General features: G+C 40.9%; 1 protein-coding gene across 2 annotated transcripts in view; it reads right to left on the reverse strand.

Annotated features, from left to right (window-relative positions):
* ATXN10 (ataxin 10) overlaps positions 1 to 15,674 on the reverse strand; it is a 104,553-nt gene extending 88,879 nt beyond the window's left edge. Inside the window, exons 1-3 of one of the 2 annotated variants that reach the window (XM_042795443.1) lie at positions 15,552 to 15,674; positions 9,565 to 9,756; positions 6,420 to 6,502 (exon numbers count right to left, since the gene is read on the reverse strand). In XM_042795443.1, coding sequence (XP_042651377.1) covers positions 6,420 to 6,502; positions 9,565 to 9,756; positions 15,552 to 15,655 — 379 coding nt within the window. In that variant the 5' untranslated portion in view covers positions 15,656 to 15,674. Of the gene's footprint in view, positions 1 to 6,419; positions 6,503 to 9,564; positions 9,757 to 15,082; positions 15,216 to 15,551 lie in introns of those variants that run through there. The other variant, XM_032986432.2, reaches the window with a different exon arrangement.
* Positions 15,675 to 15,941: the final 267 nt, after the last annotated feature.

Raw genomic sequence — 15,941 nt, forward strand, 5'->3', positions numbered from 1 at the left:
GAAAATACACGATAGCTAATCAGGTCCAAATCGGTTTGAGTACTTAAAGAACACTGACTGAAGCTGAACCCAAGTTGTTATTAATACTCCTGGCAGGCAGAGGAGAAGATAAAAAGAGGGGGGGGGGTGTGTGGGGTGTGCAGAAAGAAAGCACTCCAGAAGCTTCAGATTCATCATTGTTGTCTTTACCTGAATGGCATCACAGGCTTTCTCCTCCTCTGCTCAAAGCAAGAAACATGTCTTTATAGCTCTCCTGTAAGTATATGTCATTTAGGATATTTGAAAAATGTTTAAAGCAAGGTATTTCATATTTTCCCACACATCCTCCCTCAAGAAGGGAGGTATAAACAGGTGTTAGACGATATTCATATTGCTGAACGTCCTACCAGAAAATGCTCAAGTTACTATAAGCAGCGCAGCATTAAAAAAAAATTACATAGAGTCATCTTTCATCACTGCTTTTCAAGGAATGTTTTAAGTTCTGTTTTGAATACAGTATCTGTAGCAGTTTAACTACACCTGAGCACTTTTCAGAAAATTGGAACCAAAGCCAAATTCCTGTTCAAGGATTCAAGCTTATCACCCACTATAATTTACCCAACATTTCTGGGCTTCAGAACATTGAGAGCAGCGAATGACCTAAACCTCTGTATAACAGTTAGCACATCTGGACCCTGATTTTAACAGAGATCTCCAGCAGCACCCATGACATGAACATGTGCTTATTAACATTCTCCCATTAACACATTTTTATGCCTCTTACCTTGATTGGTTAAAACCCCTAAAAACTTAAGAGGCACGGCATCAGCACAGCACAACAACAATACCCATGCTACTTGGTTTAAAGCTAGCTGGAGTATGAGCAGCAGCCTGGAACTGAGGAATGCTGGCACAATGCTCAGAGCACCTCCCGGGCACACACAAACAGCGCAGTATTGCTCTGCAGCTGATACGGTCCAGTTGCACTCGGTTCTGCTCAGAGAGGACAATCAACTCATTCAGAGAACCTGCACAACAAATTGTCCCACGCAGGGCAGCTATCAGGCATTCAATGCCTTTTAATCCCAGAGGAGAGAAAAGTATTTTGGCAGATAAATACTTTTTAAGCAATTATGTTGGAATTCAAAGCACATTCTTCAGCACTGGCAATATTTTGAAGCGGTGAAAGGTTCGAGAAGATCTATTTACAAACAAAAGGATTAAAGCTCCTTCTGTCCAGGATGGGGTGGGGGTGGGAATCAATGAAAGGATCACATGGAACACAGCCTATTGAACATAAGTTTACTTCCAAACAGGCATACCCTCACTGCGATTTATCAAAGAGAAATAAAGCTATCTGATTTTTGCAGATTTAAGATGAATCCTAAAATCCAGATTTCACATTTTGGAAACCTAAAGATCCATCATCTTGACAAACCTCAATGTACCTTCCCAAAAGTCTGCTAGATTCTGATGGAAAGCTTAACTTTTGCCATAGGCAAAAAAAAAAAAAAAAAACAAAACAAAACACCAAAAAACACAACACCAAAAAAACCCACCAACCAAAAAACCACCCCATAACCAAACCAAGACACATGCTATGAAGTGAAGGAGATTTTCTACTTGGGCTTCTGACAAGGATATTTCCTATGTCTGCTGCAATCCCTAACATACTGAACTACTTCGTAGGTTTTAAGAGATCTGGGTCTGCTTTAAGTTCAGTGAAAGTTCACCTGGCAACTTCTTCAGCCTGCTCCTCTGGCAAGTGTTCTTGGTCTTTGTACCCACAGCAGAAAAAAAAAAAAAAAAAAAAAAGCTATGATGAGGCTTTTTTTGTTTTAATTAAAAAAAGAACTAAAACAAAAGGGATGTGGAGAGGGCACTATAAAAATTCTGTTAAATCTATATTCTGCAGAGACTTAATTTTTTTTTCTAAGATTCAAAGTAAAAATTTTAGTATCTTACTAGCTATCTGTTGGAAAACTGTGGTCTTAAGCCACTTAACGAAGAAATGTAGTAGACCTTCTGGCATGCAGCATTTCCACATGAGTAGCTACATTTCCCACACCCTCAAACCCTATTCAAATTAATTCTGAACTGGGGAGAGGGGAGCAGCACTTGTCATCTTTTCTGTCTTCCCAACAGGAATAACCAAGCTCCGTAATCTAAAAGCTTAAGTACCTCTTTACACAATCACCAGCTTGTTTTAAGAACACTGAGGTGAAGTCCAGTTTTTAGATACTGTCCAAGAAGTGTAGCACTTGAATTTTCTCTACTTGACTGGGAAGTTCTATCTCTTGCAGAGAGGAGGGAAGACTGATAGAGCAAGAAGAACAGAGCATGTTTACAAGTACATGTGACTTATTTCACAAATCAGTCTTGATGCTGCCCAGAAGGACTACAAATTGTTAAACACTTGTTAAGCATCACTGCCCATCAACCCTTGCACTCATCTAGCTGTTGGCTTTCACTGTACAAAGTCAGCAAGTTCCCTTCTCCAAGTACTACAAAATAGGAATTGCTCAAGACAAATTACTGCTATGTATTGTAAGCAATTATGAGAAGAGAATCTAGGCTATGGAATGCAACTGAAACTAATTTGGGAAGTAGGAAGGAAGGAAGAGGGGGGACAAAGAGCTATCTGCAGCAACACCATACAGGGAAAGCCTAAAAATGTTATTTTGAAAAGAAAGATTATTATCATAAGGGCGGCTGGCTTGCAGGTGGCGTTGGACAATCTTTATATGCCATATGTATGAATTAACTATTTATTTTTAAACCTATCTGAAGCCTTAAAGAGCTATTCCAGGACAGACATACCAACTCACCTTCAGGTTTTCTGGCCCACTGCCTTAATGGCATATCATGTACTTAAAACAACAGCTTTTTCCACAGCTGCCTGGGACAAGTACATTACAAGCATATAGGAATTTATCTAACTTTTTATTGCATTAAAAAAACAAGAGAGATATGTTTAAAACTAGCAGTAGATTTGTGATGTGAGAAGCCAAATTAACCATGTACATAACACTTGAGCCTAAGATAAACTATTTTAAAAAGTATTTCTCCTAGCAGAGAGAATGCAAAGGAGTCTGGGTTTAATTGAATTAATCTTAGCAACACTTTTTTAACACACTGCTTTGGACTGCACCTCCTTTTTTGCTGCCTTGATCACTAGTATATTGTCAGAACAGGCAGTTCGTTCCCTCCCTTAGAACCACCACACTGGTCACAGTAGTGGCCAAAGATTATATACTTTATTTCATTTCTGGTTTTATCCATTACAAATTGTACTACCCCAAACTTTCCTACAAAAGTTACCACACCACTCAGAGACTTACCAGTCTTACCAGTTACCAACAGATAAAAAGAGTGAAAACATACCACAGATCAGGTTAAAATAAGTCTACACAAAGAATTTTCAATCTCTCTTCTTCATAAATATAATACTGTTGAAACTTTAAATTTATTTAGCCTATGATTACTTGCTCTGGGAATTGACCACAGGGACATGAACTGAAACATTAGTGTTGCTCACTGTGCAATACAGCATTACCTCTTTATTCTTCTATTTTGTTGCTATGGAAGCAACATGAAGGTATTTAAAATACCTTAAGGATATAACAGGCACCAAGAGGGATCATCAAATCCAAGCAGCCATTTAAAGGAGGAAACAGGACACATACCCAAATGAACAACTTGAAATATTCCACTCCACACATAATTATCTGCTAGAACAAAATACACGTCCTATTCTAGCCTTGTGACCTGATTTCCTATATGAAATATGAGGAGGAGAATCATGAATCAGAAATACAGTTAATAAACACAGTAACATTTACTAATTTCATGGGTTCCTTTTGTTTCAACAGTGCTATCCAAATCCAATTTAGCAATCTCTCTCACTTTTCAAAGTATGATTAATTTCACATTGAATGTAACTGTTAACTTCTGAGGTATACCCTGCAGAAGGAGCTGGTGCTCTAGGCACTAGCTTAATTTTCACTTAGAACAAAGTTCATCACATCACTCAGCAAGGAATTCGCAACACTTGCTTGTCTGTAATTTCTTTTTGTTGTACTAACATAAATGGAATACCTAAACCATACACATCACAGTTGTATCCCAGTGAGATCGATACCACATACAGTATCAAACCAACCATCTATCCTGGGTCAGTATATCAGATTTTAATTACAACTCAAACTCATTTGCTGAAGAGCTATGTAGAGTAACAGTCACAAAATACTTTTTATAGAAATACTGTTAAAAACTTCCTGGTCAATGTCCCCCATAATTTTCAACAGTGATAAAAAAAGATTTTACAACGTCCTCAGGATAGAAAAAGGAGTCTGAAGCAGTTAATCAAATTACCGGGTTCCATTCCCTCCTTTTTTTTGCTGAGTAACATTCACTGCTGCTGCTTCAGATCCCAGCAGCAGGAGAACAGCACACATGCATATGATAACCCACCAAGGAGGGGTCAGCAGCCACACAACTAAAGGGGAAACCTCAGGCTATGCATGTAACCAACAAGGGGTACATCCTGCTCACTCTCCTGCAGATGCTGGGAGGCACCGCTGAACGGTGGTATTCTCACACCACACTTTCTGACACTTTGAATAAGCTGAAGGTGGGAAGTCCACTTCCCCAGGACAGCCTTTCAAGCCTACTACTGCCAAGGACCCTATAGGGACAATGTCAGACTGGACAAAACCAGCACTTCAGTTCCCATCGCTTCTCTTTTTCTCTTACTGGTTTACAAAGGGGTTCACAAATGTGGGGCAGGACATTCTTGCCCTCTGTGCCTTTCCCCAACCTTCCCTGCCCAACTCAGTGACATGGCTTGAGAGTCACTCCTGTGAGTTATCAGTTTCTCCTCTTTATGGTTATGAATGGAGAAGAGGAGGCTCCAGGGAGACTTCTAGTACCTAAAGGGAGCCTACAAGAAAGCTGGAGAGGGACTTTTTACAGGTGCACGTAGTGATAGGACAAGAGGTAACAGTATTAAACTGAAAGAGGGTAGATTTAGATTAGCTGTAAGGAATAAATTCTTCACTGTGAGGGTGGTGAGGCACTGGCCCAGGTTTCCCAGAGAAGCTGTGGCTGCCCCCTCCCTGGAAGGGTTCAAGGCCAGGTTGGACAGGGCTTTGAACAACCTGGTCTGATGGAAGGTGCCCCTGCCCATGGCAGGGGGGTTGGAACTAGGTGATCTTTAAAATCCCTTCCAACCCAAACCATTCTGTGATTCTAAGATTGAGCAAGCTGCCTTTTTCCCCCCCAGAGGTTTTAGGTTCTGGTCTTCCCACACTGAAGGGCTGTGCTAGCATCACCAATCCTTCCCTGGAAGAAGGATTGCAGCAACAGGTGAAGGAGTGAACATGGCTTAAGCATAATACCATCACACACCCAAAAGGCTTCATTTTGAGCCAAATATAGCAGCAAAAGGAAAAACAGTATCCTGGACTTCACTTCTCCTTCCCAGCTTCATAAAGGTGCTTGAGGGTAAGTTACTGAATGACAGTACTTTCACTTGCTTTCACAAAATGATAGAAAAACAGCAACAGGAACTCAGTAAAAACCTCATCCAAGTAATGGGAGTGAAAAGAAATAAAAGCAGCAAGAGAAACTAAATGTTCCCTACTTTCTGCAGCCACAGATGGTAAAGACTGAGGCCCAACGCCCTGTATCAAGCACCACATGCACACCCAGGGAAACACAGATTGTGAAGAGAATTACTGAAAATTCCTAATAACCAGTGGAATGAGTTTGGTAGAAATCTGTAGCAATAGCTACCATCAAGGAGGAAGGATACTATAGTCAGATTTTTCTTTTCACTGCATGAAAAGAAAAAACTCATCTATTAAGGAAATAGGAACGCTACTCAAATCAGTACTTAGTTCTTGGCAGTTATTATTCTGACTGGCCAGCAACTATAGTACAGAAATTAAAATTTTAAAATAATTCAAAAAAGTCACAGCCAAAATTTGTTTCCTAGAATCAGATAATTTATTTCAAGTGCCATCAAAATAAGAAAAAGAAGTATTTCTCCATTTCACTATGCTTGCAGATCAAATAAAAGGACAGTAAAACAGCAGAATATATTTTGAATAAAGGTATTACAAGAACTTTTCCGTTTTGAAATTCAAATATCCTGGTTAAGTTTAAAGAACTTCCCACATATCTTTCCTTTAACAACATACAGGGATCAGCTGAGGGAAAATACAATTGGACCAGACTTAGGGATGAGATTTTTTTTCAACCAGCATAAAAGAGAAGGCTCCCCCAATTCTTAACTGCAATTCAAGAAACAACTGAGGTTATTTATGAAAAAAATGCATTAGTAAGGTGACATCTTACCAGCACTACTGTTCCCACGTAAAAAAAAAAAAAAAAAAAAATAGTGCAGGCTATATATTTAACAAAATCCACAGCCTTACCAGTCAATAACAATTCTTCTTTGATTTGTATTCCATCGAGCAATTTGATCAAATGGACAGATGTGGAGATGAGACCCAAGTTCCTATCATTAAATTGGGAAAAAAAAAAAAAAAAAAGGAAAATAATCAGTTGATATGAAATACACTCGAAGTTAAAAGGCCTTTCAGTGAAGTTAATGGCAAGTCTTTAACACCTTCAGAAACTTTGAAGTAAAAAGCAGTTTCTCCTACTTAACTGTGCCTGACTGTCAGCAGCCACACTAGCAGCACCAGAAGCAAAACAAACAGGTTTACTGCATCAGCCAGCACATTAACATATGAACAATTTCGGATACAGTACCTTCAGAGCTAAGTACCCTTTCCTCTCTTTTTGCTATCCTTCTAAATCAGATGTTAAAAATTAGAAGCTTATTCCTGTAATTTAAACAGCTTTATTGTGTAAAAACTTTGCTTTGTTTGAAGTTCAAGTGCTGAGGGAAACTCTCAAAGTATGTTACTTAGTAATAAATTTTGTGGATTTTAAATACCAACAAAGCGATTAGTGACAGCGAACAAATGAACAGGGTCTGTTCAAAGGGAAACAGAACTCTGAGGTAAGCAGGGAAGGTCAAGTAGTCATTTATCCCTTCTCCAGTGAGAAGGAATCATAGGTAGAATCATAAAATGGTTTGGGTTGGAAGGGATCTTTAAAGATCATCGAGTCCACCGTGGGCAGGAACACCTTCCACTACACAAGGTAGCTGAAAGCCCCATCTAACCTGATCTTGAACACTTTCAGACATGGAAGAACATGCTGGTAGTAAAGATAAATCAGTGAAGTGAAGCCATCTGGAATGAGAAACACCAAAATAATTCTACAGCCAAAGAACAGAAATCCTGGAAGTAGACAACATACATGCCAAGATGTGCATGCAAGAGGACTAAAAGACGAAAGTCAAAGAATACAGTATAAGCAGATGAAGTTTTCAGCTTTTAAGTTGTTTGTACTTTAGAAGTCAAGATTTTTGAGATCAGGCAAGACAGAACATCTGAAACTTTAGAACACAGCAAGACCACCTCTACCAAACCTCCACACCCATGCATGAGTTACTTTAAAAATATCGTATCACATGTGAATGCTGACTAACTGTCACCTGCAGATGTTTTCTAGACAAACAGATACTCCTCTTTAAGTTCTAACAGAGAAGAGAAGCCACAGATACATCTATAAATATATAATACACACATACACACACTGGTATACATACAATCTATTAAAACATTCCCCATTCCTTCAGACCCCAAATTTCTCCACAGCACATAAAGCAAAAAAAACCTGACTCTGGATAGAACCAAGCTTGATATTCCCCAATGGTTTAAAAGCTGTCGCACAGTCCATGTACTTACATTTTGCATCCTTTCCTAGAAACAATCAGTTTCAATTCTGATCAAACAATTTGTAGTTTGGGGGGTGTTTTTTTTGAATATTTGAATGTTGCACACTTCAACAGCAATGGCACATAATTTTCCTTCCATTCACAACTTTTGATCATTTGGGACATTTATTTCCTAAAGTTGTGCATTTGCAACTGTTTCAAATCAACACAAACACATGGGTAATATACACCTGGCTCAAAGCACCCAGTGAGGTATTAAAAGAAGCATAAATTGTCATGCTGCTACAAAGACAAAACAGTATCTGATGAGTGACCCACTAAATCCTTTGTTGTTAGAAATGTGGTCAGAACTTGCTATACTACACACAGGCCTTTCCTCTCCTGCACTCTAAAGGAAAGTACAATTATTAGCACCCAGCTTCCTAAATGAGCAAGGCTATGTTAACTCTTTGCTAGTGAGGGCAAGTACACAGCCCAAGTATAACCAGTGCAGAGCACATTTTTGTTCAGCAGGGTGGATATCTGAATTCCATTATTCCATATTCCACTAATTTTTACTCTCTAATGGAATTCAGATATCCATAACAAGGTTGTATTTGTCATGCTACTGAAAAGAGGCAATCGTACAAACTCCCAGCCACACAATTCTGTTTCCCCCATTTTATTAGCATGAGTCACTATAGAGCTACAGTAAGTTACAATAAAGAAGCCAGAATGGCTTGAACATGCACCCAGCAAAAATTTATAAATGAGTATATAAACTGTCAGATCAGTTCCTTGACCCACAACACGATTACGAGCTCTAGCACTGCCAGTACAAAATGGTAAGAGCCTGAACTTAAATTTACATTATTCTAAAACTAATGCCTTTTACGAAAAGTCCCGCAACTTTTGTAGCATTAGCAAAAATCTGCCCCAGCATAGAACTTCTCACTTTGTCCCATGTCAAAATTATATTTAGTTCAATAAGCAAAATTTGATAAGTCCCAACAAACAAAATTTTAAGACTGTACTCCACAACAATTCTTCATGATCTAACAAACTTGTAACACGTTTGGGGGCAAAACAGGTTTTCTTCTGGTTGTTTGGTTTTGGGTTCTTGGTGGGGGAGTGAGATGAGATGATGCTTGTTGTTGTTTTGGGGTATTTTTTTAAACCAGTAGGTAGACTAACAGTTTTTAGTAACTACAGCTGTTTGTTTCCCAAGCATCCCCTCAATGTTGCAACAGACACATACAAAAAAAAAAAGACAGGCTAAATAACTTAAGGAGCCAGACCGACTTCTTATTATCCATTAATATCAGTTTACCTGTATACCTGTCAAGGTTGATACACACAATTCTAAACACTACCTTTTGCCATGACTGCCAGACAGATTTAAATGTACCTTAAAAAATCATACTAATCCTATAACTGATAATTAAGACTATTTACTTATTCATTATGTTATCCAAAAAATCAAAGAAATGAGAAGAGAAAAAAAAAAGGACAGTCAGACTTTCAAAAGGCTTATATTATTTGCATAATCCACTCATACTGAGGACACAAACGCTTTGCTCTGTTATTCAGCAGTGCCCCAAACTCTGACCTACAAATAGGTCATCTATTTTTGCTTCTTGCATACTTCATTTCTAGTGATTGCATCAAGCAGGAAATACCAGTTAATAAATCAACTAACACAGCAGTGTAAAATATGAATCTCTATATAAAACCACACAAACATCAGAAGGTTATATTTTTGTATGGGTTAAAATGGATCATAACTGTACCTCATGACATGTTGATTCTTGGCACACTCAACACAGGCATTCCTCAGGCATCTGAAACACTCTGCTAAGAGCAGCAGGCAGGTGTCTAGATCTACAGATTCACAGGAGCCCTCACAGGCCTGCTGAATTTCACTTGAGGCACTCATCAGGACTTCCAGGAGATCCCGAAATATACTTTCTTCTGCCATTTCTCTGAAATAAATAAATTTGTAGTGAACAAAAAATGCATTTCTATTAAAAAGATTGTATTATGACACTTCTTATTGTAAACCCAAAGATGTTGCTGCAACTATCTTTAGCTATCCATAGTATACAAGGTCTTTCAAGTTGAAAAAGCAAAATATATGCACACTGTCATCACACCAGCCTTTTCAGAAAAGGGGCTGTGAAGGAGTTGTGTTGCTTTATTATTCCTCACAGCTTTCCAACAGTTCTTTTGAATCTTTATTTAAAAAGAAAAAAAAAAAGTCTCCCTAATGTATACAGCTAGCATGTTTATACATGACACCACATGTTTTAAGAATTAGGACTTGCTTTAATTAATGAACACAGTTTAGATGTCCAGCACTGCATGTTTCAGAAGAAGGTATCAGATGCTTCACTATAAAAAATACCCTGTCACAAATTTCAGAGGGAGAAAGAGAAGCTGTGAAGAAAGCTGGTGGCTGATGTGTGAATCAAAGCCGAGGAAGAACGTCAACTCAATCTACTTCAGCAAACTACCCCAACACAAAAAAAATACCATGCCACTTCTTAAGAGCATCAAGGCCTAGGAAAACACTACAAAACCATAAGCATATACACAGATACTATATGAATGGATGAGAGAGCTGATGCTGCTGCACCACGTAGATTCACCAGACTTCCCAGGACTGACCTGCACATCTGCAGATGACCTGTCACACACATATGCACAATGTTTCCAAACTTCAGCTATTCACACACTCTCTCCCCTGATTTTATGTTCAGAAAGGAGACGAGGGCATCACATTACAAACATTGCTGACTCAGTTGATACTACATGAAGGTGAAAAGAAGCCACACCGAAGCGTGTTTATGGCATTACTACAGGAAAGTTCAATAAATTTGCCCATCCACTACTTCTGACCAGACTCAAAAAAGGGAAATCCAGATGCAGCCTCCTCGAACCTGAAAGAGACTTATCATGCACTCAAGATCAAACAGGGAAGTTAGGATCTGAGACATACTGTTGAGAAATACCTCCTAAGCTACGAACAGAAGAAAGTGAGACAAAATGGAAAGTAATATTAAATAAAATATGTTTCCACAGAAAACTTTTCCTAAAGAATTTCAGAATTTCTTGGTCAAACATCAGTGGATGATACAGTATTACCTGTGTTCTGCTGCTCACACAAATGTCTAAACATTTATGCGACTAGAAATTCTACCTACTCCTTATCATAAGTGATCACATGTCCATAAGCCAAATCACAGAATCATTCAGTTTGGAAAAGACCCTTGAGATCGAGTCCAACCGTTAACCTAACACTGCCAATTCCAGTACCAGACCACGTCCCTAAGTGCCACATCTACACATCCTTTCTGTAACACCCTTAGACATGTCTAAAGACTCATATTTCCCACCCCTGCTCCTGCCATATTCTCTTTCCTAGACTATATAAAACCAATCCTTGCAGCCTTTACTCACAGTTCAGGTTTTCTAAGCCTCTTATCACTCTTGTTGCTTCAACAGCGACACATTCAAGTTCATCTACATCTTACTGACAGTACAGTGCATCCAATATTGAGGTCTGACAGGGTGTGGAGTAGACTTACAAAGAAGGGAGAGTACTTGTACTGCAAGAAATATGACAGTGTACACAAATGCCGTTGAATTACTACAACATTAGACTTCAGATCTCCAGGAAATATGTATTTTGTTCTACAGACTCAGTTGATCAATACATTTACACAAGCTCCATCTACATGAAAACATAAAAAAACACCCCCAAAACACTATAGCATCAATGAGAATTATTGGGGGGGAGTGTAGAAGTGGTGTGTAGAAAAAAAAAAAAAAGCTACATTTTACAGTAGTAATATGGGGAAAATACCGAAGTGGCACAACAAAGACCAAAATCAGAGCTGGCCCTCAGTCATAAAGAAAACAGCGGAGCTCATATAACCAGAAAGAAGGTTTGGAATTTGGTTTCGGTTTTAATACATGAAGACATTCATGGGACTTGAACCTTTGACTTACAAGAAGTAGTGCAGCTCCTGCTGCTTCATGACAGGCATGCATGCCAAAAGCAGATTCAGGGGCTGACATACCACAGTTCACACGGTAAATGTATCCAGACACAAATTTTTCTGAACATCAGGAGAGCTACAGTCTGGTAAAGGAGCACCCAGACAGACCCTGTCCCAGACACAAAAGCCGTGTTTTCTCCAGTGAGTGAAGATGCCATACAGAATCATTAGCTGTTAGTCAGCTGAGTTTTTAAACACTGAAATTATTCTAAAATAGGAAAACTCTAAATCCAGCTGCAGTTTCCTTTGTATTTGTCTATGCCATGTGTCAGATTATCATATGAAACTGGTCATTTTCTGACCTGACTTCAAAATACAGAAGTCAGTGGTCAGTGCAAAACATGTACTATTGTACAATATTCAATTATTTTAAATTGGTAAAACAGAGGTTAAAGCTGCAAGTACTTCTGTGAGCATTCTTGTGACTCTACTGCTAAAAGGACACCTTAAAGTTATTCTTGTCCTGGAAAGGTTTCTATTCTCTTTACAGAGGTATGCAGCAGAACAGAAGTTTTAGTCAGATACCAGATGACAAGCATACTGGGCCACTGCCACAACTTTTCTCTTAATATTATATTTAAAAAAAAAAAAAAAACACCAAACAAATAAACCACCAAACAAAAAACTAAGGAGACATTTCCAGTAAAATACAAAGATGAAACTCTTGCTTATCCTAAACAGAGCAACTGTGAAGTATAAAAGGAAGTGCCTGTCCTCACTGTGTATGTGGAACTACATGTGGATTTTTACATATCAGTGAGGAGAGACAGACCTCCAAATCCCTCTTGCACACTATGAAAGAAAATTAATATGCTCAAGTCAGCTCCTTCTGGGCATAAATCAAATTTCTTCCTACAACACAAAAGCCTAAGTGAATAAGCAAAAGTTATTCCAAAGAAACAAGGAATTACTTAAAGGCTGTTCGGTAAAGCAGGATTCTATCCAGAGAAAATGTAAATGCAACTCTTGCACTTAAGCGTTTCTACATCACCGCAATTTGAGTGTGTACTACAAAGAAATTTGAATTAAAATCATTCTTCTGCACAAAAAACTAAATTCTCAAATTAGTGAGGAGGGCAGTAAGTGTTTAACTAAAATTAAAAAATCAGTCAGGAGTAATTTCAGTTAACTGTTCCACAGCAGTGCTTACAACTATTTTTTAAAAAATAGTCTTTTCCAGCAGTATGACAAAGATTCACATACAGATAAAAATATCAGCTACAAGTAATTAAAATATATTTTTGAAAGGGAAAATATTTTCCTTCCATAACCTTTTCCCTAATCTCTTAAATATTAATCTATAAAACTAGCAAAGAGCCTGCTAAGTAGCTTTTAGATTAAAAAAAAAAAAAAAATCTACTGTAAACAGGCCTTGAAATTAATTCAGAACTGCTCTGTGAATATTCCAAATTTCTGTTTCCTATGTTTTGTTGCCTAAAACAGGATCTTCACCATTTGCTACTGCCACCTGTCCTTGATTTCAGCATCAAGTATTCTGCAGGAATACAAAAGGAAGCAGAAGCAAAGGGTATAGCAGCCTGGCTCTCACAGAAGGAAGACATGCACAATTTCACATTAAGTCAAAACAAAGAGGCAGAATTCACATATCCATGCCAAAATGAAGATTACTGTCACTCCTTTTAAGATGCCAGCGCTTGATTGTTAAAAATAGAAACTGTACAAGATAACATCATAGTGAACACAGAGTTAAAAGCACTAATGCAACCCTATTCAAAAGACCAGGGCTCCAAAAACCATAAAATCAGTCAGGAATTATGCAAACAATCCAAAAGTTTGCAACTCTATATTTCCACTCTATGTTTTAGGTACTTACACAATTCAACTCCCGTAAGAAGAGTCCCTAAAAACCCTTTAAAGTATTTATCTTCATAATATGCCTGGTAATAGAAAAAAGCCATTTTCTTCCTTTTGTAGATTAGTAATGGAAGCATAAAGAAATCAAATCATTTGCTCAAAAGCACACAGTTGAATTCAAGTCTCCCAAATTCCACACAATGATCTCATAGTTGGGGCATTATTTCCTCATCTTATTTGCTTCTGACTTACAGACCACCAGAACTGAATTTTTTTAATTATTTTGTTTCTACAAGCACTGAACAATCACATAATAACAGAATTGTCGTCACTAAATATCACAACTTCAAATACAGAACATCCATTGGGTTACATCTTCCAGTTCAACAGCACCAACAGTCTCTTCCACCATTGGCAAATGTATTGCCAAAAGATGCTCTCAGATCCATTCTGTCACATCCTATAGGATGTAAGCTAACACTATAGATTTGTCCTTCTGGAAGGGCAATTACAGTGTCCCTCTTCCAGCCCACCTGCACCCACTAAATTTGGCTATTTTGGGGAATATCTACTATTCTGTCAAACACAGTGGCAGAGGTTTCAGGGATGAAGGGAAGAAACAGGCAAAGAAAGCATCAGCAAGTAAGCCCAAAATTTGCACAGGTCCCCCTCTCTTCCTGGAGAAATTTAAATGAACACCAGATGAAGGTCTCCTGTACACATGAAGATCTCAGGAGAATATTTGTAAGTGCATCTTCCCCCACTCCACCCAACTTTAAAATGTGGCTTTAATTAACAAAAATAGTATAGGCAAGTAAAAAAAAAAAAAAAACAAAAAAACAAACAAACAAACAAACAAAACAACAACAACAAAACACCAAACACCATCACAGTTTTATGCTTAGCTAAAAAGTTTGATTTCTTCATTCGTAGGAGCAACAACCTTCAAACAGCTCCTGTTAGGAAGGAGCACAAACTTCACACCAACCTATGCCTCCTCCCACCTTCCAGGAAGAGCAAAAACCATGACTCTAAGCGCAGTCTTGCAGCTGAACCTCCACTTGCCCAACCTTTGCCAAAGCCAACAGCATTGTTCGGTATTGCAGCGGTCCCCTCCCGACCCTACAGGCACAGCAACGCTCCATACCAGCCTTGCTTTCTCTAGTAACCCCATGCTTTCTCTCCCTGTCTTAAAGCTACTAAGGGGCATCCAACCCTTCCTCCCACTGCAGACACGGCTGCAAGGGCACACGCCCCCCGCCGCCGAGGCCTGCAACCACCACCCTCGTCCCGAGGGTTTCACCTCAGGCGGGCATGAAACTGTGGCCCTGCACAACCTTGCCCCGGCACATCTTACCCATTTCTAGCCACCCAGCAAGGCTCCACCGTGGCTGCCCGCCCCACAGCAGCTACGCCCACGGCTACAACCCACCTGAAAACACCTGCCTAGGGGGGGGACAAGTGCTGTCATCTGCGGCTGGGAGACACCAAGCTTTCCTCCCTGCCCCGCGCCTGCCACAGGAGCAGGGACACGAGTGGACTGCCACCTCCTCATGGGACCCCGCGGGAAAAGAGGGGAGAAGGGTCAGGCCACCCCGCTGGCCCCGGGCCCCACACAAACAGCCACCCCCCCCCCCCCCCCCGGGGGGTAGGGGAGACAGAAGTTTCACAGCAGCGACGGCGGCACCCGGCCGCCGCTCTGGGAGCACTGAGGGGCCCTTTCACCGCGGAGCCCCCGGCCGGCAGCCGACACCCCAAAGGGGCCGGAGCGCGCCCGGCGCTGAGGCGAGCCCTGCCTGCCAGCACACGGAGCGCCCGGGCCCGCCGGCACCGCCGCTTCCCGCGGCCGGAGCTCCCTCCCACGACACACGTGGCCAAGGGCGGCCCCTCCTCCCCGCTACCTGGGCTGCGCCTCCCGGAACCGGCCGGCCAGCGCCCGCACGCTCTCCAGGCGGGCCTGCGGCGCGGCGGCCGCCGCAGCGGGCAACGCTCCCGCCGCCGCCATCGCCTGCCCCGGCGCGGCGCGGCCCCGCCCTCCGCCGCACGGAAATGGCGGCGGCCCGGCCCCAGCGGACGGGCGGTGCGCCTCGCCGGGCCGGCCTGGAGCCCGGCGGTAAAATGGCCGCCCCGCCTGAGGGGGCGCGCGGCGGCGCTGCATTCCGCGCCGGTCCGACGGGGCGCCAAACCGTGCCTTTGCCCCTCGTGAAAGAGCTCACCGTGGGGACGGCTTTCCCTTCCGCAGGCCCACGGGGGCTCTCGGGGCCGCCCCCGGGCTTTCCCTCACGGAGCTG

This window comes from Tyto alba, unplaced genomic scaffold, assembly GCF_018691265.1.
Source record: "Tyto alba isolate M040663 unplaced genomic scaffold, T.alba_DEE_v4.0 Super-Scaffold_21, whole genome shotgun sequence".
NCBI lineage: Eukaryota > Metazoa > Chordata > Aves > Strigiformes > Tytonidae > Tyto > Tyto alba.